The sequence below is a fragment of the Nothobranchius furzeri genome, chromosome 10, assembly GCF_043380555.1.
Source record: "Nothobranchius furzeri strain GRZ-AD chromosome 10, NfurGRZ-RIMD1, whole genome shotgun sequence".
NCBI classification, from domain to species: domain Eukaryota; kingdom Metazoa; phylum Chordata; class Actinopteri; order Cyprinodontiformes; family Nothobranchiidae; genus Nothobranchius; species Nothobranchius furzeri.
Genome location: NC_091750.1, coordinates 60,963,461 through 60,986,917, shown reverse-complemented (window position 1 = coordinate 60,986,917; position 23,457 = coordinate 60,963,461). Strand labels below are relative to the sequence as shown.

The following is a 23,457-nucleotide window of genomic DNA, read 5'->3' as shown; positions in this document are numbered from 1 at the left end:
CTGGCCAACGATGGAACAGCTGTAGCACAAAAGCTACAACAGCCACACTGTTCAAACCTGTTCTAGATTATTCTAAGGTATCCATAGTCTAAAGTAACATAACATAAAAATTTCAAATGTGACATTCATATTTTTGTGTAGGACAAAGCAGCTGAAGTAATAGAAGCACGACGGGAAACGAATGAATAACTTGTCTACTTCATTGTTGAAGAAAAAGGTGCTGAGGAAAGCCTTGAGGTACGGCTTAGGATTGTTTTTACGGCCATTAGTTGTAACTGTTATTTTATTAAAGTGTTTTGAAGTCTTTCACTGAATGCTTGAAGATGTCTCTTTTTGAGACACCTACACATAAATGCACCTGCACATGCAAACACACACACACACACACACACACACACACACACAGAACATAGGGAATTTCAATTGAAAGTAAAAATGATGTGATATTAATTATAGCAAATTAATTCATGCTTTGGGCAGTATACAATAAGTGTTCACAAGAAAATCAATGTGAAGAAACCACAGTAAAATTATTGCTTTATAAAAAAGGAAAGATGCTTAAAAAGTTACAGCTTCTCTCGGTTTCCAACAGGCCATTTTATCAGGTGATGAGATGCCACATTTCCATTTCAAAGAGAAGTGGGTTCCAATCATCTTTGATGGTGACCAACAACTTGACCGGATCATGACATACCTGTCACACCTGCTAGACAACTTCACAAACAAGTCAGTTGAAGTCCTGAGCATGGTCTCTTCTGACCGGATCAAGTACATACTGACTGTGATGCTGTCAGAGGTAAGTTACGAACACCAATTTGTAATTAAACAAAAATGTCATTTTCCACAATATTTTAATATTTATGTAATTTATTTGTACATACACAAACATAACCAGGTTACTATTTTGGTGCATTAATACAAACTAATCATGAGTAAGGTAGCTTTGAGGTAGATTGTGAGCACAGTTTGAGAGGAGTACATGCTATCCTGGGATTATTGATTTGCTTTATGTCATCCTCTTTTATTTTAGACTATCTTTCATCCCTTTTACTAATGAATAAAGACCACTATAGTGGCAAGAAATATTGTAGATTCAAGAAATATTTTAAGAAGGTCCAGTTGTGATCACACAGATGCTAGATCAGGGTAGGAATAGGCAAGGTGATCCAGAGTCTGAAATTAGAAAAAATGTCAGTGGGAAATTAGTGAATACATGTTATTATAAAGCACGATAAATCTTGAAAAAACTTTTTCTAATGAACCGTTTTATGTAACACAGGCATCAGCAAAAGCACTCGAAAAGGTCCAAGGGCTAGCCAGGGCTGAGGCAGTGGAAAAGATTGAGCATGGTGAGATGGATGAGAGGTAAGACAATCTGAGTCAATGAAAGATATCTGCAAGAAAAAGATTTTTGTATGTCTTTGGGAATGGAGAAATATATAATACCTGAATTTTTTTATTTTTTTATTTTTTGCAGCGAAAAAGCGGAACTTCTCATGAAACTCAGGACAGAAATGGAGAGATGTTCAATTCTCTGAAGTTCTCTGGAATGTGGGAGAGTAAAAAAGTTTGAGGCTGAATATTTCTGCTTGTTTTTAATTAAGAAACGCAAACATCAAAGTATTTTTTGCATAGTTGTGGCTGTTCTGCAACTGTGCTACATGTCACCGAAAAAATACAATCTGTGTTCAAGTTTCACAAATCAGGAAAAGGTTTCACAAATCCCAAACAAGGTTGTATGTAATCCGCTATTATTATAGAATAATCTAGAACAGGTTTGAACAGTGTGGCCATTGTAGTTTTTGAGCTACAGCTGTTCCATCGTTGGCCGGATACTGAAAAAATGAATAAATCTGGCTTTGTTGAAGTTTCACAAATCCCAAACAAGGTTGTATGCAATATGCTATTATAGTAGAATAATCTAGAACAGGTTTGAATGTTTGAACAGTGTGGCTGTTGTAGTTTTTGAGCTAGAGCAGATTAAAGATGGTCAGAGCAGAGAAAAATTGGGTGTAGTGGCCCTTTAGCCGTTTCCCGAATCGGAAGCTAACTTCAGCCTCTCTTCTCTATCAGTACTATTACAAATGAATATAAAAGAGCTATTTTGGGTGATAAACACATAATGATAATTATATATATCAATCAGTAAAAATGTATAGATTGTTTTTGATGCTGGGCAGGTTGAAGCATTGTTATTTAGTCCGTCACTAAGTATGTCACTCAGGAGCATTATTAATTATATCACTGTAAATAATAAATCTTGCTGTGTACAATCAAGGCTGAAAATATTTTAAGCTGTTTTTTTTTTGTTGTTGTTGAGAAAAATGGGTTTCTAGAGACTTATACACGTATTCATGCAAAGTTGTCCAATTTTAACATTTTATGTAACCCTAACTGACTCCGGTTTGAACTGTGTGCTTATTCATTTTGTGTCTATGATGAAGCCGTGGAGACTTAATAAAGAAGTCACCTTGTGAGCAGTGAATCCTCAATTTTTATCAGTCATACAGAAATACTTGATTTCTAGAGGAAAGACAGTTGAAAATGTAGTTATGTAAAGCTTTGACACAACATGGAAATTTAATTAGATATCCAAATTTGAATTTTATCATCAAATAAAATTTTAGAATAAATAAACACATTTTAAGGGAGTAATGGGGAAAGGAGATTAACACCTTTCAGCATGTGCATTTCCTGCTTTTTCCAGCAGTGATATTGCTAATTCTGTTGAAGGAAATTCACTGTTTAATGAGAGACAGCTGGTGAAAATGATATGTAAATAAGTAAGAATGCATGTAAGTAAGCAAAACTGAAACACTAATATAAAGTATATATATTATATTTTTTCTCCCTTCGAATCTGGGAGGGTGGAACCCCAGCTCCAGCTATAGACGAGCCCCCAGGGAGCCCAACTTGATATTTTTTCATGGGGCCCAAAATCTCTGGCAGCCCCCCTGGCTACAGCAATCACTTTGTAAAATTTATTTCATACTTTTTTTTTTAGAAGCGATGTACAAAATCCAAGTAATAAAAATGTAGAAAAGCATTTTAGATGAACAAGTCAGCTGATAGTAGTGAGGAAAGACTTCTGTCTCCTGCTGGACGTCTGTAGCCTGCACAAGCCAAGCCATCCTGTAAATATAGCCTGTAGAGCAAAATAATTTTAGCCTATTTCTGTTTATTTATGCAGAATCTCTAAACCTCTGAACCATCATCATGCTGGGAGACAAGCTACAGACATCCATGAACTCTGACAAGAAGAAAAAGAATATAGTGACTTCTGCTCCTGCTCTTAAGCATAAAGGTAACATATACTATTCATATAGTGATGAATAGCAAGTCAAAAGTGACCATTCTTTAGACATTTGTACTTACTCAACTGCTTCATGTCCAAAGGCATTTGCAAAATGAACATGAAACCGCCACTAGGTTGTGGAGGTTGAACTAACTGTTGTGCAAAGTTTAATTCTGTTGTGAGAAATGCACCAAAGCAACTGAGAAAAACTGTATTACTCAAGTGTTGTTTGTGTGCATGTTGTTCAGTAGCAAATGCTATAATTAATATAATCAGATTTTGTTTTCATAAACCCTACATACTGTGCGTGATGCACATTTGGGGAGCGCAGGCGCTGGTTTAGCGTGAGATATTGAAGGTCTGGCATGAGAGCGTGTGAAGAGGGTCAAATGTGTGTGTCTCACGCTGCGTGAGAGTTGGCAGCCCTGCATTTATGTTACGACAACCCCCGCAGCTGGCTGAGAATGAAATATGTTTCAGCATAACCTTCCTCACAACTTTATTGGGACATTAGACAGCTTTGGCATTTTTTCACTGTAGAATTCTTACTTTAAACTTACACATTGCACCTTTAAGTCCCAGAAAGGCAGATTTATGGCAAAAACTTAAATCCACATAATAATGAGATGTTTAAAAACACAAAAAAAAAGCTATGAGATCAGGATGTATCAATGTCATTGTAATAATTTACCACAAATCTTTTTTTTTTAAACCAAATACCCTCCTAATAAATCAAACTGAGCACTTTTCTCAGAGGAGTGCTGTGTTTTGTTTGCACCCCTGACAACCTGGGTTGGGGTTATATTCTTGGGATAGGAGCTTATCTTGATCAGTGAAGGATTTCATGTGAACAGGTGATTTGAGCTCAGGACACCTGCAGCCAGCTTGGATCATCTGATCTGTGTGAGAGAAACAGAAAAAAAAGTGATTTCTCATGTAATGCAGTTGACAAAAATGTATCATTATTATTATTATTATTTTTTTTTTATATATATTATTATTATTATTATTACTACTACTACTACTATTATTATAAATAATTAACATCTTTTTTACCACATTTTAACCATCATAAAACTGATATATGCTGCATTGCACGCCTGAATGTTGTTAAAATTTGATATTATTTGGCTTATGCCAAGAAAATCTGTCTGTTTACCCAATTTGTTGTTTGCTGTAAAACTTGTAATTTAGAGGATACAAAAAAAATGTTACCACAATCACAGTCATTGATGATACAAAAAAATCCCCAAAAGTTGCATTTTTTAATGTTTAATGACAAAAATAGAGAATGAATGACAATTTAAAGAGAGCTACGATTCGTGCAATCAGTAATTTTTTGAGCATCAAGACATTTTCAGGATTATTTCCTTTTATGAAACAATTAAACTTTTCGTTGAACAATTGAAATGCTGCGATCAAAAAAATCAAGTCTAGAAGACAATCAGAGGCGTGGACATACTGAGCTTCTTCCTTAGTGATGACTTTTCCTGAGAGGAGTCGCTCAGCTACCGCAGACACTACTGGATCATAATTGAGGCCCACTGCCGCTATGACCTCATCGTCCCTGCATGAAAACAAAAGTATTTTTAATTTAAGAGCTATGATGTTGCTCCTTTCAGCAGTAAATGTTAATGTCAACTTACTTGATGTACAAAGCTAGGAACTTCCTCTCCTCAAACTGAAATTGTCCTTTCATCACAATCTCAGTGTATCCCTCCCCGTAACCTGGGAAGAACCAGAGCGGAGACTCAGAGATCTATCTCAACGTAATAGGAATACCAGCTTAAATGAAAATAAACACGAATGCAAAAAATAAGGCTGATATAAATGTATCTGGAATAAATTTAAATGTGCTTGCCTGCATATCTGATGGTTTTATTCAGAAGGACAGTCCAGTAGAAAGGAATAGAGGTCAGCTCAGTTGCTTTGTTTAGCATATTCAGAGCAGCTATCTTCCCTGCAGCAACAAGACGTGATAAATGTCTAAAATTAAAAGTTTGTTCATGAAAAAAATAAATGGATCCAAAGATCCTTTCCTAGTTTGGTAAAATTACCCTGAGCTTGCGCCATCTGCCAGTGCCCAATGTTGACTAGCTGGTTTTTGGCTATCGTCAGAGGAAAGAAGGCCATGTCGCCGGCGCAAAACACATCAGGAACATTTGTCCTCATGCACTGGAGCAGGGGAACATAGACAGGCTCATTAACTTTGTTCAGTGACTAAAACATTTCCTGTTACAGATTATTGTTAAAACTCTGTATTCATTCATTTTTGCACAAGTTACTAAGTTCTTTACAAACTTAAAGAGACAGGTGGAATGCTGACCTTGTCAACTATAACAAAGTTCTTTGAGTTTGTCTGTATTTTAGTGCCTTTCAGGTATTCTGTGTTTGGGATGCTGCCTGTTGGAGGAAAGGAAAGCAATATTAAAATCTCTCTCTCTCTCCCTCTCTCTCTCTCTCTCTCTCTCTCTCTCTCTCTCTATCTATCTATCTCTCTCTCTCTCTCTCTCTCTCTCTCTTTCTTCTGGAAGGTCCCGAATGTCACCAAATTATTAAATATGTTCCATGCTTTCAAAAAATTGTTCAAAAATGTTTTCAGTTTATGGAACAATATATTCTTCAGCTAGCCTAGAATCTAGACCGGCATTTGCTGAAGCAGAATAATTTTGCTCTGCATGATGGTCTAGCAAAGCTCCGCTGGATCCTCCACAGCCCTGGCCAGTATCGTGGCTGGCCAATCACAGTGCATTATTTAGAAAGACTGTTTATTTTTGTCTTCTTTCTTGTTTCTTCCACGATGTAAGGCAGACTGCCCCGGTTACTGATATTCGTAGCGGTCCAATCACAGTGCTCTATTAGTCAGGTAGGCGGGATGTTAGTGCGACTGAGCAAAACTAAGATGGTGATCTAATCATAGCCTTCTGTTGGTGAGCGGGGTGTTACTGAAAAAACAAAGATGGCGACAGCTTTTTAGTTTGTTTGCTTGCTTTGGCATCAACTTTGGACTATTTTACTTGAGCTTTTCTTTGAGTCAATACCAAAAGAGGTTCTTAAGTTAAGTTAGAAAAATTATATATTTGCATCTTCTTTGAGGGAGTATGGCGGACCACCATGACTGACATCCATACCGGTGAGTATGTCACGTTGTTTGTTATCCAATAGCACAGTTTGAAAGACAACCGTATATCCCGCACCACGACTGAGATCAATGAGACGTGGCCAGACTATATATTCACATGAACAAACTTCTGCGTTGTACTCACCAATGCCCACGATCAAAACATCGGTTGGGATAACTTTTCCACTTTTAAGCACAACCTCTTTCACCTTAAAAGAAAACAAAATGAATAAAGAAAGGATTTGACGTGTTTTAAACTTCCAGCTGTTCGTTGAGTAGCCCTCTTTACCTTTCCATTCATTCCTCTGATCTCTGTCACACTATCGATCATGTGGAATCTCACATCTTTCTCCAACAGCATCTGCAGAATAAAACAGTTTCAACTCGAGTTAGTGAGCTGAAAGTGAAGAACTGAGCAGGAAACATGCAGGATAATTTTACCATCATGGTGATTTTTCCGACCTCCAGACCAAATGTGTTTTGGTACGGCACCTCGCTGCTCCCGATCACTGTGATAGTCGAGGCTTTGTCCAACAAATAGGATGCAATTTCCATTCCTGAAAGAAAGGTCGGTTAGGAGCTGTTCAAAAAATAAACAATCAGAACAGCTTAAAGCCATAAAAATTAATGAAACTGCTACAAAATTATTGTAAAAATCCTGATATTTAAAAAGATATTCAACAATAATAAGGATCCTTTAGCTAAAATCCTGTCTTTTATTACCCACTTCCAGCAGAGGGCGCTGTCTGTGTTTTGGATTAAATTTGAAGTTTTAATGTTCTGGTTGGGCAAAAAATTAAATAAATAAATAAACAAATAAATAAAAAGAAACAGACAGAACAAATGCAGCATTTTGTAAACTAAACATGCTGTCTCAGCATTATTCATGACCAATCAAAGTTCTTATTTGGTACTTTGTACTCAACAACAATGGAAAACAACGTGATTCTATTCATTCTATTTTTACATCTGAACTGAAGCCACTGTACCGACAAAAGAAGTTCCCAAAAGGACGACGTTGCAGCCCAGACAGGAAGCGTGGATTTGTCTCGCATCTTCAGGCGTCTCCAGCATCTTGACGTTGTCCAGCTTCATGCCGGGCAAGTCCAGACCCTTTGCTCTGGAGGTAAATCCATAAATCTGCTTATTGTGTGCTGATGCTCGTATAGCCCAGACTTTTGACTTAACCACTGAGGACTTGCCCTTTGGATGAACAACTATTGCATGAATTGGTGAACTCAAGATGCTTCTCGAGGGTTCGTTTTTCAGTTGACAGGTAATCTAGTTAGATTTCTTTCACAGTCTATGTCTGCTTTTGTGATTGGTCAGAGATTGAATCAGACTGAACCAAATTAGGTGCAAATGGCATCACAGACACAAACTTGACCAATCTAAAGCACTACTTATTTAAAGGTGAACTGTGTAAAAATTAAGTAATAGTGACATCATGTGGTCAGATTTGGTTACTGCAATTTCAGTTTCTGTGGGTTGCCAGATATTGATGGGAAACTGAAGTTTATAAGTTTTAACAACCATGAAATACTATCTGTGATTTCACAATTATGAACTACTTTAAAATAAAAAAACAATATACTTATTCATACCTGCAGCCAGTCGAAAGGAGGAGCTGGTCGTAATTCTGGACTGTACCATCATCAAATGTGACCATCTTCTTGTCCATGTCCACTGACAGTGCCTTTAATCACACAAACGACCATCCACATTCTGAATTTAAATAAATAAACAAACACGTTTATTAAGCCAGTGGAAAAATAACTCACTTCTTTCCGAAGCCAAACCTCTATGTCATACTGATGGAAAAACTCCATGCTCCTCAGCATGATGGTGTCACTGGACACATTCATCACCTGTGAAAAGAAAGCAGTCCGTGCAAACACTAATGAATAAAACAACCTCCCCGGAGGCTGTTTGTGTCAACCATGTCACCTTGCTCAGTCGAGTTTTATCGTAGGGTAAAAGGTCTTCTCTGGTGACCATGATAATTCTGCCACCAAAGTTTTCCTGCCGCAGCGTCTCAGCGCACGTAAGTGATGCAGCTCCTAAGAAAGAGTTAAACACAACGAAATGGAGAAAAACTAATCTGGTTGAATCTTTGAGGCAACAAACACACACAAAGACAACACACTCCTACCTCCTCCCAGCAGCAGAATATTATGAATGATTCCTGGAACTGCAGCTCCCATCTTCTGTAGTCTTTTATGCTGCCGGAGGCTCTGAACCATGTGTGGGAAAAAATAAAAAAATAATGTGTGTGTGTGTGTGTATATATATATAAATGTGTGTGTGTGTGTGTGTGTGTGTGTGTGTGTGTGTGTGTGTGTGTGTGTGTGTGTGTGTGTGTCTCTGTGTGAAATAATTTTTGTTCAACATGTTTTTTGCATGTTTATTTTAATTTACCAGTCAGTGTATTGCTGCAGGTAAACAGTCAATCCTTTGTACCAATAAATCCAATGATTGTTTAATTTTTCAAAACACACAAAAAGGACAGGATATTATTATATTATATTATATTATACTATACTATATTATTATGTTATAGTATATTATACTATACTATATCATTATATTATATTATATTATATTATATTATATTATATTATATTATATTATACTATATTATTATGTTATAGTATATTATACTATACTATATCATTATATTATATTATATTATATTATATTATATTATATTATATTATAATATATTATATTATACTATACTATATTATTATGTTATAGTATATTATACTATACTATATTATTATGTTATATTATATTATATTATATTTCTGTCTCTAATCAACACTGATATCATTTTCAAAGCAGAACAGAGTAACATCAGACATCTATTTACGTAACAAATCATTCAATTGTGTATCCTTTTTGAGCAAACCTGAAAAAGCGTATTCCTCTTACCTTTTTATTTACTGACACATAAACTTTCTTGTTTTCAATTTTGACCTGAAAAATAAACAGGAAAAAAAATTGTCAGCAAATCTTTAAAAAGCTAAACGCCTTTGAGTCTCTCCAGTTTGTACCTTGTGGCACGGTAAAGAATCCATGCCTGGAAACTCCTCCAGGTCTCCTGTGAGGACATTAAAACAGGAGCCATGCCACGGGCAGCGCAGTTTGTTTCCTGAAAAAAACCCTAAACACACATCTAGTTATCAACCGTTTGGCTGATTACAATTGAGTCATTAAAATCTGTGTTCGTTTGTGTGTTTTAGTGCTCGCACATTAAATCTTTATACCTTTACTGAGTGGGGCCCCATAATGTGTACACTGGTTACCAATAGCGCTGTATTTCCCCTCACAACGTGTCAACAACACACTGTGACGCCCAACATCCACCTCCTTCATCCTCAGGTCACACACACAAAGACAGAAAGCATTTCATTTATTTACTTTATTAATTTAAAAACAACTGTCTCACACTTACATTGTTATTTTTCATGACTATTTCTCAATTTGCCATTAAATTATGGTCATGGTCATGGTAAGCATGCTACTATTGGCATTTAGCTCCTACGGAGTCCTTTAAATTGTATTATTTAAACATTATCCCTAGATTTTGACACTAATTATATGTGCAAGTTTGATAAATGTTTCAAATACACTGTTTTCTTTTAAGTTATGGATTTAATGAGTGATAGAGATTTTATGTTGTTATTAAGTACGCTTTGGCTTACTGTCCATCCTGAAGATCTGACTCCAGACACACCACCTCCGTCACTTCCTCTGTGTCCTCAGGATCAGAGTCTGTTAACTCACCCTGAGCTGAACAATTCACCCAGATATGTCAATTAAAATACTAAAATTAAATTAAACTCTTAACTCTAAATCATTCATATATTTAGATTTGAAAGATTTACAAAATCTGAGTTTAAAACAAATGTTGTTTAGTTTGGAAGTCTCACCCAGTTTGGTCCCAGACATTTCTCTCATTCAATTGTAGCCCTAGCGACACAAATCTGCTCCTAAAACACAAAGAATCAGTCATACGGCTGGAAGCAGCTAAAACTGGAGTCCGACGTCATTTTCTGCGGTGAAGAATGATGGAAAGCTCGTCCCACAGCAAATGGTCCAATCCTAACCTGGATCCTTCAGTCCCGGTGTTTGAAAAGTTCACAGTTTTTGGTCTAAAAAGAAAAGCTAAATCAAAAAAAGCCTTTTTTTGTGACGGTTGTGAATGAGCAGCTTCATTAGTGTAGCGGGTGATGCTCAGCCTTGGTATTATCTCATAGAAAGGCCACCGTGGTCTTTTGTTCGTCGCATTGCAGAGAACAGCTGATGAGGCTGAATTGCTGAATGGTCTGGTGACAAAGCTCCAAAACCAAAGGTGGATGCTATCATTTCAACTATTATTCAAGTTTAAATCATTGAAATCATTAATAAAAAGTAGTTTTCTTTTAAATAAATTAATAACGAACAGGAATAACACAAATAAGCACTTATAAACTTTATTTTAGGCAATATCAGGGACTTATTTAAAAATATTCTGAGATTGAAAACAACATTTCTAAAGTGCTATTAAGAGATCATTCTAAACAATTTTTAAGGTTTGATTTATTTCACAGGAGTTGGAAAAAATAAACAGGAAACAGTGACGAATGTTCACCGCTGCCTTATTTCTAACCCTGGCTCTCCTACATCATGATCTTCTGCTGGAACAAAGAGACCAGTGTGGGACCCTCGCAGCTCTTGTTCGTTCTGATTTCTTCTCTGGCACGTGGCAAACAAATCTTCTCTGTTTTGTACTCTTTCTCGTTATAGGGGCAGTCCTTAAGATGCTCAGAGATGGATGGAATATCTCGGAACGACCAGGAGTCGATGGGGGAGAACATGGTGCTGAACTGCCAGACCTGAGGGGACAGAGTGAGATAGAGATGGTGTTCTAATTCAGAAGGGTTTCATTCACTCACATTCTTTCTTGGCTTACCTTCTGGGCCACCCTCCACATGGTTCTCCCCTGTAAGGAGGCCATCTTCTCCCAGCGGAGGGTGACCATCCCTCGGTCTTGCAGCAGAGAGGAGCACACCTGCCTCATGAGCCGGGACACCAGAGAAAACTGGGATAGGGTCAAACTGTCCAGGAAACTGGCCACGTGGACCAGAACCTCATAGGGCAATGAGCTCAGAAAGTCTTCTCCTCCTTCATCATGACATAAACTCTTGTTCTTCTTCTGAGCTTTAGAGGAGTCCACAGTACTGCGGGATGCCTGGGAGGAGGGACTGGTCAGAGAGGAATGGATATTGGGATGTAGGCTGAAACAGCCCAGTTCCTCACTGAAAGCAAAGATATCAAGTTGAAATTTTTTTATCGCAAGGATGTCATTTAATTAGGTTTAATTGGTGCTGTCCCTATCTTCCCTCCATCTTCTATACTTGCTTGTCCACACAGGATCGCGGGGCTTGTATCCATCTCCAGGCAAGCATGTGGGGTACAAGTTGCCAGTCCATTACAGGGCAACTCAAAGACACAAAGGAAAAACAACCAAGCGTGCACACACTCACACCTAGAACAATTTAGAGAGACCAATTACCCGTCAGTCATGTTTTTGGACTGTGGGAGGAAGCCGGAGTACCCAGAGAGAACCCACGCATGCACAGGGAGAACATGCAAACTCCATGCAGAAAGATCCCAAGCCGGGATTTGAACCCAGAATCTTCTTGCTGCAAGGCATTATTTTATTATTATTTAAAAAAAAAGGAATGTCTCTCAATCTCACAGTCTTTTAACACTTGGAGTGTGTGATGAGAGCGATTCTCAGCTAACACCATATCAAATTTCATTTCAATGTATTTTAAGGGGATATAGTACAAAAATCACCTTTTGCATCCTTTTTTGCTGTCATGTGGGTCCCTGTTGCCTCTGTAAACACCCCAGATGTGGAAAAAACCTCCACCTGTTTTCTGTCAGTAGGAATTATGGGTGTAAAATGAGCCATTTAAAAAGGTCCCCCTTTTGTGATGTCACAAACAGGGAAAGTAGAATAAAACCGCCTCTCACAGGCCAGAGAAAGCAGCTGCTGGAGGAGCAGAGGCTCTACTGCAAGCCCCTCCCAGATATTGGAGCCTGAGTGGGGGATGAGTGGGCGTGGCCAGCTCCAGCTTGTTTTCTTAAAGCGACAGGGCCCTGAAACGGCTTATTTTGGAAGGTACTGAAACTGTCCAGTACCTGATGGTTTAAACTAACTCTGATGGATTATGAACACATGTATAAACGGCGTGGTCACAGTCTCAGGGAGCGTATTCAGACATTGGCGCTCATCTCACTTGTAGTTGATGGTGGCATCATGTGTGGAGGGCTGAAACCTGCTCTGCTTGTAGGTGCATCCCAGATATGCCAGAGGACATCTCTGTTGGAACCAACCATTCACACCCATCTGGATGTCACTGTGGGCATTCCTGTTTAGCAGAATGTTGATTATTCTAAACAGAGTCAATCAATTTAAGAAAGAAGACTCATTGATCAGCTGCGTCCTCCTGACCTGATGTGAGCTGATGACAAAACAAACACTCACTTATAATGTTTGCCATATTCTCTGCGCTGGAAAGTGTGTCCACAGATGAAAGTGAAGGCAGAGCTGGCCTTATTGTGCCGGCTGGTGACGCTCTCCGCCTGGAGCTGAAGGTGCAGCTCCAGAGGTTTCCCGGTTGTTAGGTCAGCCAGCGATGTGCTTCTTCGGAAGGGAGCAGACAGGAAGTTGTAAGTCTGCGTGCCCTCATCTGTCAGCAGACTGTCGGAGCTTGAGGTCTCAGCGATGAGGTGACCCCTGCGCTCCCTCTCCAAAGAGCAAAGCAGGGAGGCCTACAACCGAACAGATCGGAGGAAAATTCTCAAAGTTCTTCAGCTTTTTGACCACTTTTTGTTTGCTAAAAGGAACATTCTCATGAAAAGTAAACGGGAGGTTTACCTCACCTGAACTTCCTCCCACAGCGGCATGTCCTGCAGCGCCACCCCCAGGTCGCTGGTATCCACACTTTTACTTTCTCTCTTGTAGAAACCAGGGTTGCGGATGCGGCCTTGCCTTGCTGTGAAGCTGGTCGGGATTTTAAAAGTGCGTACTGTGATGATTTTCATCGGCTCTAGGCGCCCGTACACAAACTTCTTCATTTTAGGCTGTCGAGTGAGGCCAGAGGAGGAAGCAGAAGGACCAGATTGTGCACCTTTTGTCTGTGTGCAGCTGCTGGATGCTGCTGCACCTGCACAGTTATCCACTGGATCCTCCTCAGTCAGAGTCCCCAGGCCCCTCCCTTTGCCTTGAGCTTGACCTTTGCCTGCTTCAGCTTCTCTGCAGCCACCCATCTCCATGCTAAACATTCGTTCCCAGGCATTGTAGTTTTCCAACAGATCAGCATCTACTCTGGAGGACCTGGCGAGAGCCTCCCTCTCCTCCTGAGTCAGGGCTGGCTGACTCTCAAACTCATCCTCACTTTCACTCTCTTCTTTCTTCTCATCGGGGAGGTTAAACATGTTTATTGACCGCCAGAGATTTTCGCTGACTTCTTTTGCAGCTGCCCTCTCTGCCGCCTCCTTCTCCATCATGGTCTTTTTTTTCATCTCCTTTTCCTTCCTTCTCTCCTCTTCTCTCAGTTTCTCTTCTCTTTCCTCCTCCTCTACTGTCTGGATGTGCTCTGGGAAGAGCTTCTTCATCTTCATGGAGTGAAACAGGCTCTCCTGGTCCTTCAGGGCCAGGGCCAAGTCCAGACATCCTCCATGCTCTTGCTCACCGAGCAGATTCTCATACAGCTCTGTGTTGGGATGAGAGCAGGCATCGTTTGCAGGCCAGCGGTTCCACTCCATGGAGCAGCACACCACGCTGGCCGGACACACCTGGAGGTGAGCTGCCCGAGAGGAGCGGGGCAGCTGCACCGTGCAGCCGTACACTGCATTGATGCAGGGCACCCTCACGTTGGGGCAGAGCAGCAGGTGGTCCTCCTCTTTGCACAGGTGGAAAACAGCACCACATAGCAAATTGCAGGGGACCACCGCACAGCTCACATCAACCTCCACCCGGGTCCTGCAGCGCCGACTGTAGCAGGAATCACAGTGGAGATGCTGCTGCAGCCTGGAGGCTCGCGATCGACGACTCTGGAGGGAAACAATTAAGGTCACGACATGTCAGACTTTGTGGTGCCCTCATCGTGTCACATCAAGTTAGAAACTGAAATCATACCATCCTCAGTTTGTCTGCAGTCAGGTTTCTTTATCTGAAGCTACAGGTCTGTCCTGCAAAGAAAAAAGACACCGACTTCAGTCTGTCAGAACAATCATACTTTTACAAATACAAGCACACATGGAAATCGTACAGTTGTAGCAGATTATGGGATATAAAAGTAATAAAACTTAACTACTGCGTGAGCTGAAAAGAAGAGAAGCACGCTCCTGCGTGTACTTGTATGTGTGTCAGTGTTATGTGTAGGTGTTATAAATAGAGCTGAGCGCTGACTAAGAAATGTTACACAGGTGGTCCGAAGCATGGTTTGGGTTACCGAGCCCTCTCCAACATTCACATAAGAAGATGCATCTATGATTCATTCTGTGAAGCTGCAGGAAACTGATTTAAACCTGCAGAAACTCCAAACGTTCACCTGAGACCAGATTCATGTCCAGACAGTGTCATCTAGTGGGGAGGGGAACTCAGCTTGCCTGCGTAAAAACAGCAGAGACTAGGAAGAATACATGGAAGAATCTTAGCGGTGAGACTCTTGGGGGGAGTAGTTTCTCCTTCTGAACCTGCTTGCTGCTGCTTGGCTAATTTTAACCCTCTAGTTTAAAGAACGCGGGGACAGAGAGCAGCATTATAAAACTAAAGAGACAAAACAACACATCTGCAGACTTGGTAAGAAAGGCCTGATCCCACATCACTGAAATGTTTTTGTGTTTGCATAATTTTAAAAGATTACAGCAAAACTCTGCAATCAGTGTCATTTTTAAGAAAGCTGTATATTTTTTGGACTTGCAGCTTAGCTCTATGGTTTATACAAGACTGAGCATCACATTTGTCATCTACCAGAGTGAATTTTACAAAATAAGAGTATCTAAGTATGTGTGCCTATGTGTCTAGGTTACGGCAGTGCAGAATGGAAAAGGTGTATTTGTTTAAGTTCTGCATCTTATGAGAATATCTTTTGGGTTATTTGTTAAAACGCTTGTTCAAATATAAACCAAAATTGATGCATTTTCATGAAAACAGACACATAAATCCACATTTTATATAATTGTTTGGACATTTCTGTATTTTTTAACAATGTCTCTGTGAATTTTTAAAGAAGACATTTCAAATTCCAGTAGATTTTTGACATTTCTGTAAAAAAAAACTTATATTTGTGCTATTATCCATCTACAGGTAAATGCTAATGTGCTTTAGTGATGTAATTAAATGTTGGCCATTAGAGTTGGTCTAGACTAGCATGTTGATTTTAGACTGGGGCTATATCTTCCTTGTTAATTACATTTTTGGCCACTTGGGGATTTTTTTGTGCATAAATATCACACTTATGTGGACAGGTGATAATGTTTTCAGAGGAAGTGATTTCTGACTTTGATTCATTTGTAAAATCCAGAATATTAAATGCTTACTCTGTCTCTGTCTTTTTCCTTTTATTTTTTTTGGCAGGTTAACAAATATGGTGAGTCACAAACGTTTATCAGCAGAAGTTTGGGTCTCTGTGATGATTCTGATCCCCATGGAATCAACTTCCTTATGACCTCAAATCTGCCCCAACTCTATAACTTTTGATCTGCCTTTTACTGCCTTTTTCATGTTTCCCTCCAGAGTCGTCGATCTCGAGCCTCCAGGCTGCAGCAGCACCTCCACTGTGATTCCTGCTTCAGTCTGCGCTGTAGGTCCCGGGTGGAGGCTTCTACCAGCTGTGCGGTCAGCCCTTGTCGCCTGCTTTGCGGTGCTGTTTTCCACCTGTGCAAAGAGGAGGATCACCTGCTGCTCTGCCCCAACGTGAGGGTGCCCTGTTTGAATGCTGCTTACGGCTGCCTGGTCCAGCTGCCCCGCTCCTCTCAGGCAGCTCACCTCCAGGTGTGTCCAGCCAGCGCGGTGTGCTGCTCCATGGAGTGGCTCCGGTGGCCAGTGGATGATACAAACCCACACAGTTTTAACTCCCTGCAGGACAATGTGATGATGCAACGAGAGGAACAGGGGGATGCTTTAGATGTTGCCATGGCTCTTGCAGATCAGTCGGATCTTTACAGTCGACTCAAAATGAAGCCTCTCTATCCAGAGCTGACAGAGGAGGAAGTACAGGATGAGGGAATGGAGGAAACAGCAGCCGGGGGGCTGGAAAATAGAAGTGAAGGTTGGTCACACTGCTGATATGGTCTGTGACACCTAAACTTTCTGCGAATTTACTCTATTTCTGCATATTTATTCATTTCCTGTTTTTTAAGTGCTCAAAAATCCAAAGCCTGAGTTCAAATTTGTTTGGAACTGGAAGAATTTAAGACTCTTTTTAACCCAAATTATCCTAAAAATGAACCAAATTTGCTAAATACATGCTGATTAAAAAACAAACACTGGAATCAATGCAGCAGAGTTTAGTCACACAAAACATAATCTTTGGCTATCCAAATAATTGCATGGTATCTCTTTTCCACAGTAAAACAAAGAAAAATATATTGTAAGTATGTGGTTCACTCATTTAATCAGTACATTTGCAGTGGTCTCTAGTAGGAATTAATGCCTTGTAAATCATTCTCATGGAGAACAAATATACCAGTTTCCTGTTTCAAATCACCGGCGCATCATTTCCAGGAACTAGCAGTGACCCACATCACAGCTGAACTTCAGACGGCAGGATTTAGAGTGTTACTTCATGATATTTGGACATCTTGCCTCTGATTGGTGTAGGGTAATGGTTGTTGGCTCTTTTATGAAAGATGAACCATTCTACATAATAATCTGGAATATTAATTTAACAAATTAATAACCAAATGTTATAGAGGTAAGAAGACTCAAAGGTTGTTTTCATCGATAAACTGACGGTCATATCCGTTTGTGTTTCAGTTCAATGAAAAGACAAGTTTAAATTTTAAGAGATTTATTTCTTCAATTTAAACTAACGATTTGAAATGACAATCATAGGAAAAACAATCAACATTGGCAACCTTGTTGGACAATCTTTAACAGTTGATATTTTAAGCTTGCACAAACAGACCTTGTGTTGGATGGGCTAAGATTGAGGATGATGGAATTATGAATGCGTGCAAGCAGGTGTCTGAGATTGCTTCAGGGAGAGAGAAGGTGAACTGAGTGAAAAATTATGTTTTGCAATTAAACTTTAGTTCTTATTAGAAAACCAGCATCAGAACGCTATCTGGTCGTGTTCTGCCTCACCGTACTTAGGACCCTCTTTTAGATCCGGACCTCGGAGGATGTGTTATCCAGATGACACCTTGCTGACAGAGAAGACAAAGGTGTACGACGGTCCAGTCCAGAGTTGACCTCGGTACACGTTGCTGAAGCGTTAGGCAGATGCGCTTTCTCATGTTTAAATTAACTCAGAAATCAAAAGACTCTGGGACGAGTCTGCGTTAGCTGGTTGCATTTCAGCTATTCTGTCTGGCTTGACAGAAATAGCGTGGAGGGAGAAAAGGAGCCGGCAGGGCTCCTTTCCCCGTGGCGTTCGTTCCGCACTTCTGCTCTCTTCCGTTCACACTCTCGTTCTGACTCCTTACCGAAACCTCTCTTCCCAAAGCAAACTTGTTGTGCGTCAGAGCAAATGTGTTTTGAAGTTACTGTGGATCCGGACCTGTATGAGCAGGTGTGAAGGTCATCGCTAAACATCTTCAAAAACATTATTTAATTAAGTATACTGATTCATTATAGTTCATTATGATTACCCAAAGCATAATAATCATTCATTTAATTAAAATACATTTATAATGAGCAAAGTGATCAAATGACTATTTAACATTAATAAAATAAAGGAAGCTTAAGACTCTGTTTTATTATGACTAGACTGTGTAAATTCCTTCTTCTGGAGATGCAGGTGTTCGGCTGTTGTGGATTCCTTCAGACTTGCTGGCGGCTTAGGTCTTAATCTGTGGGTGAAGGTGCTGCGTGACCCAGCTTTGACCCAGCCGGGCAAATACGGCCTTTAGCACAGAAACCCATACTTCCTCACGTTACATTGGAAAATAGCAATGTGACTCTGCCACTAACTTCAACATGGAGATTTTATCTCCACTAATAACACAAGCCTGGAGGAGTTTCTGATGTGTGGTGAAGCTGCTAATGCTAACTGTTAGCTTCCGAGTCAAGATGGGTGAGTTTGTGAATGTTAAGTGACAGTGTGATGTAGACCTGTCAGACTTTAAAATTTGAAAATGGGTCTGAAGTGTTCCAAACCTGCTGTGTTTTTGTGTAGGTGTTGTTGAAAACTGTGAGACTGAGACTAACGCTGCGGAAACCGCAGCAGCCATCAAAGGACACGGCTCAGTCATCAACTTAGAGAAATACAACCTGTTTGAGATGATGTTCAACATGGAGAAAGGTGCCTGCGCTCTCGCTCAAGAAAATCTAGAAAATCCAAAACAAACACAAAAACCTGGAGACAAAGAAAAAGCACAGAGTGGAGGAAGCTCCTGGAAGCAGAAAGATGCAAACACAGCCAGTTCTGCTGCCGTCCCTCCTCATGACACGAGTAAGACGGGACTGGCTCCATGGCAGGAGGGGGTTCTGGAGCGTTTGGGCCAGGAGCTCACTCCACAGGAGTACAACATGTACATGGTGCATCATGGGCGCATGCTGCTCGCCTTTGGGCAAATCGAGGCCTGCACGCCGAGGGAGAAAGACTTTGTCTACGGCAGCCTGGAGCCGATTCCAGTCCAGACACTGCACTCCTTCAAGGTGAGGATGGTACACTGAACTTTTTAGGGACTTAAGGTCCAGTTTTACTTTAGACTCGTTGTTTGCATCAGAAACACATCACCTCAAACAACAACCTTAATATGCAGCGTGTGGTTTCATCAGATTGCCCCATTACTGTTTGCTCACAAAGCCTCATAAAACCAGACAAGAGGCGCACACAGAACATATGTTGACCTGTTTGTTGCCGAAAGGTCCCTGACAGTTATCGCTACCGCCGGCGGATTCATCTGTATGAAACAGCAGGACGAGTGCAGACCGAACCTCGAGGTGTTGACACATCACACCTGGACATCAACCAGGATGACTGGTTCGGTGATGAAGCTGCAGCAACTCTACTGGGCTACGCTGAACAAGCAGTCATGGGCCACAAGGTGTGAAGAGTAACTCAAACGATTTAATCAATTACCTTTAAAAAAAAGATCCAAAAATCCAATAAAAAACATTTGTACGACATGACAGCAAGCCTTGTTTGCATTTTGCAGATCAGCGAGACAAAAGGCTCGGACGGGCTCTATGTGGACGTGGGGACACAGACTCACTTTTTCCGCTCAGCTCCGTTTGCAGGGAAAACAACTCTGGCAGACGTGATGGAGAACAAACCACTGAAGCTCCTTCTGCAGTTCCAGGCGGAAAGCGTAAGCACCAGAAACAACAAAGCCAGCTGTGTGTTCACATTCCTCTGTGGTCACACCTTCCTTCGCAGAGAGTTTGCCACACACTACAGGTCAGAGTCAGCATTAAAGGAGCAACATTCTTCTGGATGGTGTGTTTAACCATCGTAATTCTCTTTTATTACCCCAGGAATGTGCACAGTGACATCCAGATGTGTCTGAGTGGATGGTTTGAACAGAGATGCCCTCTGGCATATCTAGGATGCACCTACAGCCACAGGAGGTTTCATCCCTCCACACATGAAGCTACTGTCACTTACAAGTGAGAAATGTCTATCTGACTTCAAGGTTTTCACGGTTCAAGATATACATTTCTCTAGCAACCAGGGGTGGATCTAAGGTTTTTACACATCAGGGGTAACATAGAGCCCCCGATTTTAAAGAGAGAGGCCTAAAAAAATGTCTTTTTTGGACACCTCTAGCGATCTATAGTCATTTTCCTGCAGCCCATTCTGCCTTCTAGTTCAGAAAATGTGTTTCTCACCTTTAAATAATTTTCTATACTCGTCCATGATGTCATCATAATTTTTTTTTGCATGTAGTTTTGAATGCATGAGCTGACCTTTAGTTCACTCCACTGCAATCCCCTTTGTGCAAGAGGATTTGCATCCCTCAGCAGCAGGGAAAAGCTAATGGGCCATTCTCATCTGTACCGGGTCGGCCCGGGCCAGGTAGCGTAAGTTGTTTACATATCTGGGTGGCCTGGTATTTTTCCAGGCCACCCAAGGCTCATTCTCAGCCCTCTTCTCGAGGGGGTCTGCTTCAGGCCGACCAGGGCCAACACACCCACTGCTGACAGCAAATTCACACCTTCCATTAGAGCAAGCCTCTGATTGGTGGGTAGAATCAGCCCACATGGGCTTAAGACAAGGATGTGTGGAATCAACCGGGCCAGGCTGGGGCCGACTGGGGCTACCCGGCCCGGGCCGACCCAGTACAGATGGGAATGGCCCATAAAAGACTATCAGACAAGCAAACAGAAGGACCAAAACATTGGCGTTTCAAAATTGTCTGCGAATGGCAGCAACACTCTTTACCAAAACACTAATATCCACAAAACATCAACAATCCTTGCTTGGATCGCAAACCTCGCGAGATAAAACATGACCAAAGTAAGCAAACATGGCGGAGGAGGAGCGTGCTGTGCTGCTTTGTCACCCTGCTATCTGATTGGCTACACATCACATTCACCAAAAATCAGACCAAGACAGTCCAACAGGTTTGAAAGGCTGAATTTATAATCGGAGCGGTCCCGAAGTTCTCCAAAGTGGACTAGAGTGCTTGTAACTCACCACACAAGGTAGGAGCGTCTGAGAAGATACAGAAGTTGTGCACAACTTTGAGAAATGCCGGGACAAGGCTTACCAAAAATTGGCGTGATTATCCTGCCGTATTAAACGGGTTTAACAAGATCAGTTGAAATCTTTTTACTTTCTTACAGCCAGCAGCTGAAGTGCTTCAACTTGCGTCCGAAAGTTGAACCCTGCCTGGATAAGAGCTCTCCCGGCAGCTCTGCAGACTCCTCCATGGCTCAAATGAAGAGTACAAGTCAAGCTGAAGGAGGAGAAGACTCTCTGAGCTCACTTCCTTATGAGGTGCTGGTCCACATGGCCAGCTTTCTAGATAGCCTTTCCCTGTTTCAACTGGCTCTGGTGTCCCGGCTCATGAGGCAGGTGTGCTCCTCTCTGCTCCAGGAGAGAGGGATGGTCACGCTCCGCTGGGAGAAGATAAGCTCCTCACATGGATCCAAGTGGAGGGCAAAGCCTGTGAGATATGAACTACTTTAAACCATCAGCCTGTATTTACATTTCATGACTTTGCTCCTGTTTGTCTCCAGGTGTGGGAGTTCAGTCACCTGTTCTCCTCTGTGGATTCGTGGCACATGGCTGGCCTAACTTCGATATCTGCTCATCTAAAAGTCTGTCCGTACTACCAGACCTCTGATCAGAGCAAGCCGGTTCCTCTGCCCAGCATGAGTGAGGAAGCCGGGAGACATCTGAAAAGTCAAAGTCTCATCAAACATTTTCCAGAAAAAAGATCCAAAAACTGAAGATCAGAAACAAAACTTTACTCTGCCTCTAATTTCCTAATGTCTGCCTGTGAAAAGAGAGACAGCAGGAGCGATTTGTGGCAGCGGCAGCGCGAGTGACACTTGCGGTGGCAGCTCTGACACTTCCGGGTGGTGCCACGGCTTTTAGTGGCACCTGCCGCTGCTGCCACGGTACCTGCCCATATATATATATATATATATATATATATATATATATATATATATATATATATATATATATATATATATATATATATATATATATATATATATATATATATATATATATATGTATATATATATATATGTATATATATATATGTATATATAAATATATATATACATATATATATATATATACATATATATATATATATATATATATATATATATATATATATATGTATATATATATATATATATATATATATATATATATATATATATATATATATATATATATTTATATATATATATATATATATATATATATATATATGTATGTATATATTTATATATATATATATTCCACATTGTGGAAAGAAATTGTTGTCAGCTGGCTATGAACTGGCCATAACATTGTGTAGAATACGCTTCAATCACTTTTATTCAACGTACCTTCAATTGTTAGTTTTCAACATGAACTGAACAAGTTGGGTTTTGTTTGAAACCAACTATTGGTAAAACAAAACAAAGACAAAAATATATAAAAACATAGAAAATTGACCCAATTGCACATAGGCTGCCGCCTGAAATAATAGCTTTATGGATGTGATGGCTTTGCATTACAAATACAGCCCACTGTATAAGCCTACATATAATTTTCCATTTTGTCATATGTGTTTTTGATATTGCTTGCATGTTAATCCTGATTTATCTTTACCCTTTTTGACATTGTATCAATATCTGTATACCTGTCTTTTAAATGTGTGTAAATTGTACATTTCCTCTAAGTGGATGGAATGTGAGGTGTGATGATGTGTGAATATGATGTTATCAGAACCCTCATTTCTGAGGAAACTGAGTTCTGAGTGGGAGTGAATTTGGTCTGCTATAAACTATGAGTGATGGTTTATAAAACCACATCACGCGCAATCTGTCGTGTCTACGTACCCTTTCGGAGACTCTCTTTTGTTTCCGAAATGTCAGGGGTCGGGTGACCCCAAGGTACCGAGGTTAGTAAGAAAAACCACAGTACGACCAGGTCACTCCAGAGTCATCTCCAGGTCACAACAACAGGTGGACTTGTTTTGTGTCTAAGAATGGACTCTGAAAGAGTCGGAGCTGTGTCAGCTGCAGCGTGCAAAAGGTTTTGACAGCTTGTCAAAGATGCGTTGGGAGAAGAGTTTTCCTCCGATGGCCAGTCAGAGTTCAGCTCAACAGACTCAGTCAGGATGTGAGTTCAGATTTAAT

At 40.5% G+C, this 23,457-nt stretch overlaps 3 protein-coding genes across 3 annotated transcripts; 1 reads left to right on the top strand and 2 right to left on the bottom strand.

Annotated features, from left to right (window-relative positions):
- Positions 1 to 3,895: 3,895 nt before the first annotated feature.
- Positions 3,896 to 10,227, bottom strand: aifm5 (apoptosis inducing factor mitochondria associated 5). The gene is made up of 18 exons (XM_054730785.2): positions 10,124 to 10,227; positions 9,686 to 9,795; positions 9,473 to 9,582; positions 9,351 to 9,395; positions 8,569 to 8,650; positions 8,364 to 8,476; positions 8,198 to 8,284; positions 8,021 to 8,112; positions 7,406 to 7,536; positions 6,858 to 6,973; positions 6,706 to 6,777; positions 6,562 to 6,625; positions 5,622 to 5,698; positions 5,353 to 5,470; positions 5,157 to 5,255; positions 4,942 to 5,023; positions 4,758 to 4,862; positions 3,896 to 4,194 (listed from the first exon to the last, which is right to left on the bottom strand). Exons 2-18 carry the CDS (start codon positions 9,792 to 9,794, stop codon positions 4,161 to 4,163), a joined length of 1,536 nt encoding a protein of 511 aa, XP_054586760.2. The 5' UTR covers position 9,795; positions 10,124 to 10,227; the 3' UTR covers positions 3,896 to 4,160.
- A 755-nt stretch (positions 10,228 to 10,982) lies between these two features.
- Positions 10,983 to 14,783, bottom strand: fbxo40.1 (F-box protein 40, tandem duplicate 1). Its single transcript, XM_015961555.3, has 6 exons — positions 14,614 to 14,783; positions 13,356 to 14,528; positions 12,958 to 13,244; positions 12,710 to 12,841; positions 11,374 to 11,719; positions 10,983 to 11,296 (listed from the first exon to the last, which is right to left on the bottom strand). Exons 1-6 carry the CDS (start codon positions 14,614 to 14,616, stop codon positions 11,081 to 11,083), a joined length of 2,157 nt encoding a protein of 718 aa, XP_015817041.3. The 5' UTR covers positions 14,617 to 14,783; the 3' UTR covers positions 10,983 to 11,080.
- Positions 14,784 to 15,042: 259 nt separating this feature from the next.
- LOC107386893 (F-box only protein 40) lies at positions 15,043 to 22,220 on the top strand. Its single transcript, XM_015961556.3, has 9 exons — positions 15,043 to 15,090; positions 15,202 to 15,288; positions 16,216 to 16,750; positions 18,821 to 19,302; positions 19,515 to 19,694; positions 19,806 to 20,047; positions 20,125 to 20,256; positions 21,436 to 21,760; positions 21,832 to 22,220. The coding sequence occupies exons 1-9, from the start codon at positions 15,043 to 15,045 to the stop codon at positions 22,042 to 22,044; spliced, it is 2,244 nt and encodes a 747-aa protein (XP_015817042.3). The 3' UTR covers positions 22,045 to 22,220.
- The last annotated feature ends 1,237 nt before the right edge of the window (positions 22,221 to 23,457 follow it).

What these genes read in the sequence shown, in the direction of transcription:
- LOC107386893 (XM_015961556.3), top strand. Translation starts at nt 15,043, where the DNA reads ATGTCCAGACAGTGTCATCTAGTGGGGAGGGGAACTCAGCTTGCCTGC. An exon ending in AGACACTGCACTCCTTCAAG is followed by an intron (nt 19,303 to 19,514) that starts GTGAGGATGGTA and finishes TGTTGCCGAAAG; the next exon opens with GTCCCTGACAGTTATCGCTA. An exon ending in GAGTTTGCCACACACTACAG is followed by an intron (nt 20,048 to 20,124) that starts GTCAGAGTCAGC and finishes TTATTACCCCAG; the next exon opens with GAATGTGCACAGTGACATCC.
- fbxo40.1 (XM_015961555.3), bottom strand. An exon ending in CGCTGTGGGAGGAAGTTCAG is followed by an intron (nt 13,245 to 13,355) that starts GTGAGGTAAACC and finishes GTTCGGTTGTAG; the next exon opens with GCCTCCCTGCTTTGCTCTTT. An exon ending in GAATATGGCAAACATTATAA is followed by an intron (nt 12,842 to 12,957) that starts GTGAGTGTTTGT and finishes TCTGCTAAACAG; the next exon opens with GAATGCCCACAGTGACATCC.
- aifm5 (XM_054730785.2), bottom strand. Translation starts at nt 9,794, where the DNA reads ATGAAGGAGGTGGATGTTGGGCGTCACAGTGTGTTGTTGACACGTTGT. An exon ending in ATGTGTCAGTAAATAAAAAG is followed by an intron (nt 8,651 to 9,350) that starts GTAAGAGGAATA and finishes CACATGGTTCAG; the next exon opens with AGCCTCCGGCAGCATAAAAG. An exon ending in TCAGAGGAATGAATGGAAAG is followed by an intron (nt 6,626 to 6,705) that starts GTAAAGAGGGCT and finishes TTTTCTTTTAAG; the next exon opens with GTGAAAGAGGTTGTGCTTAA.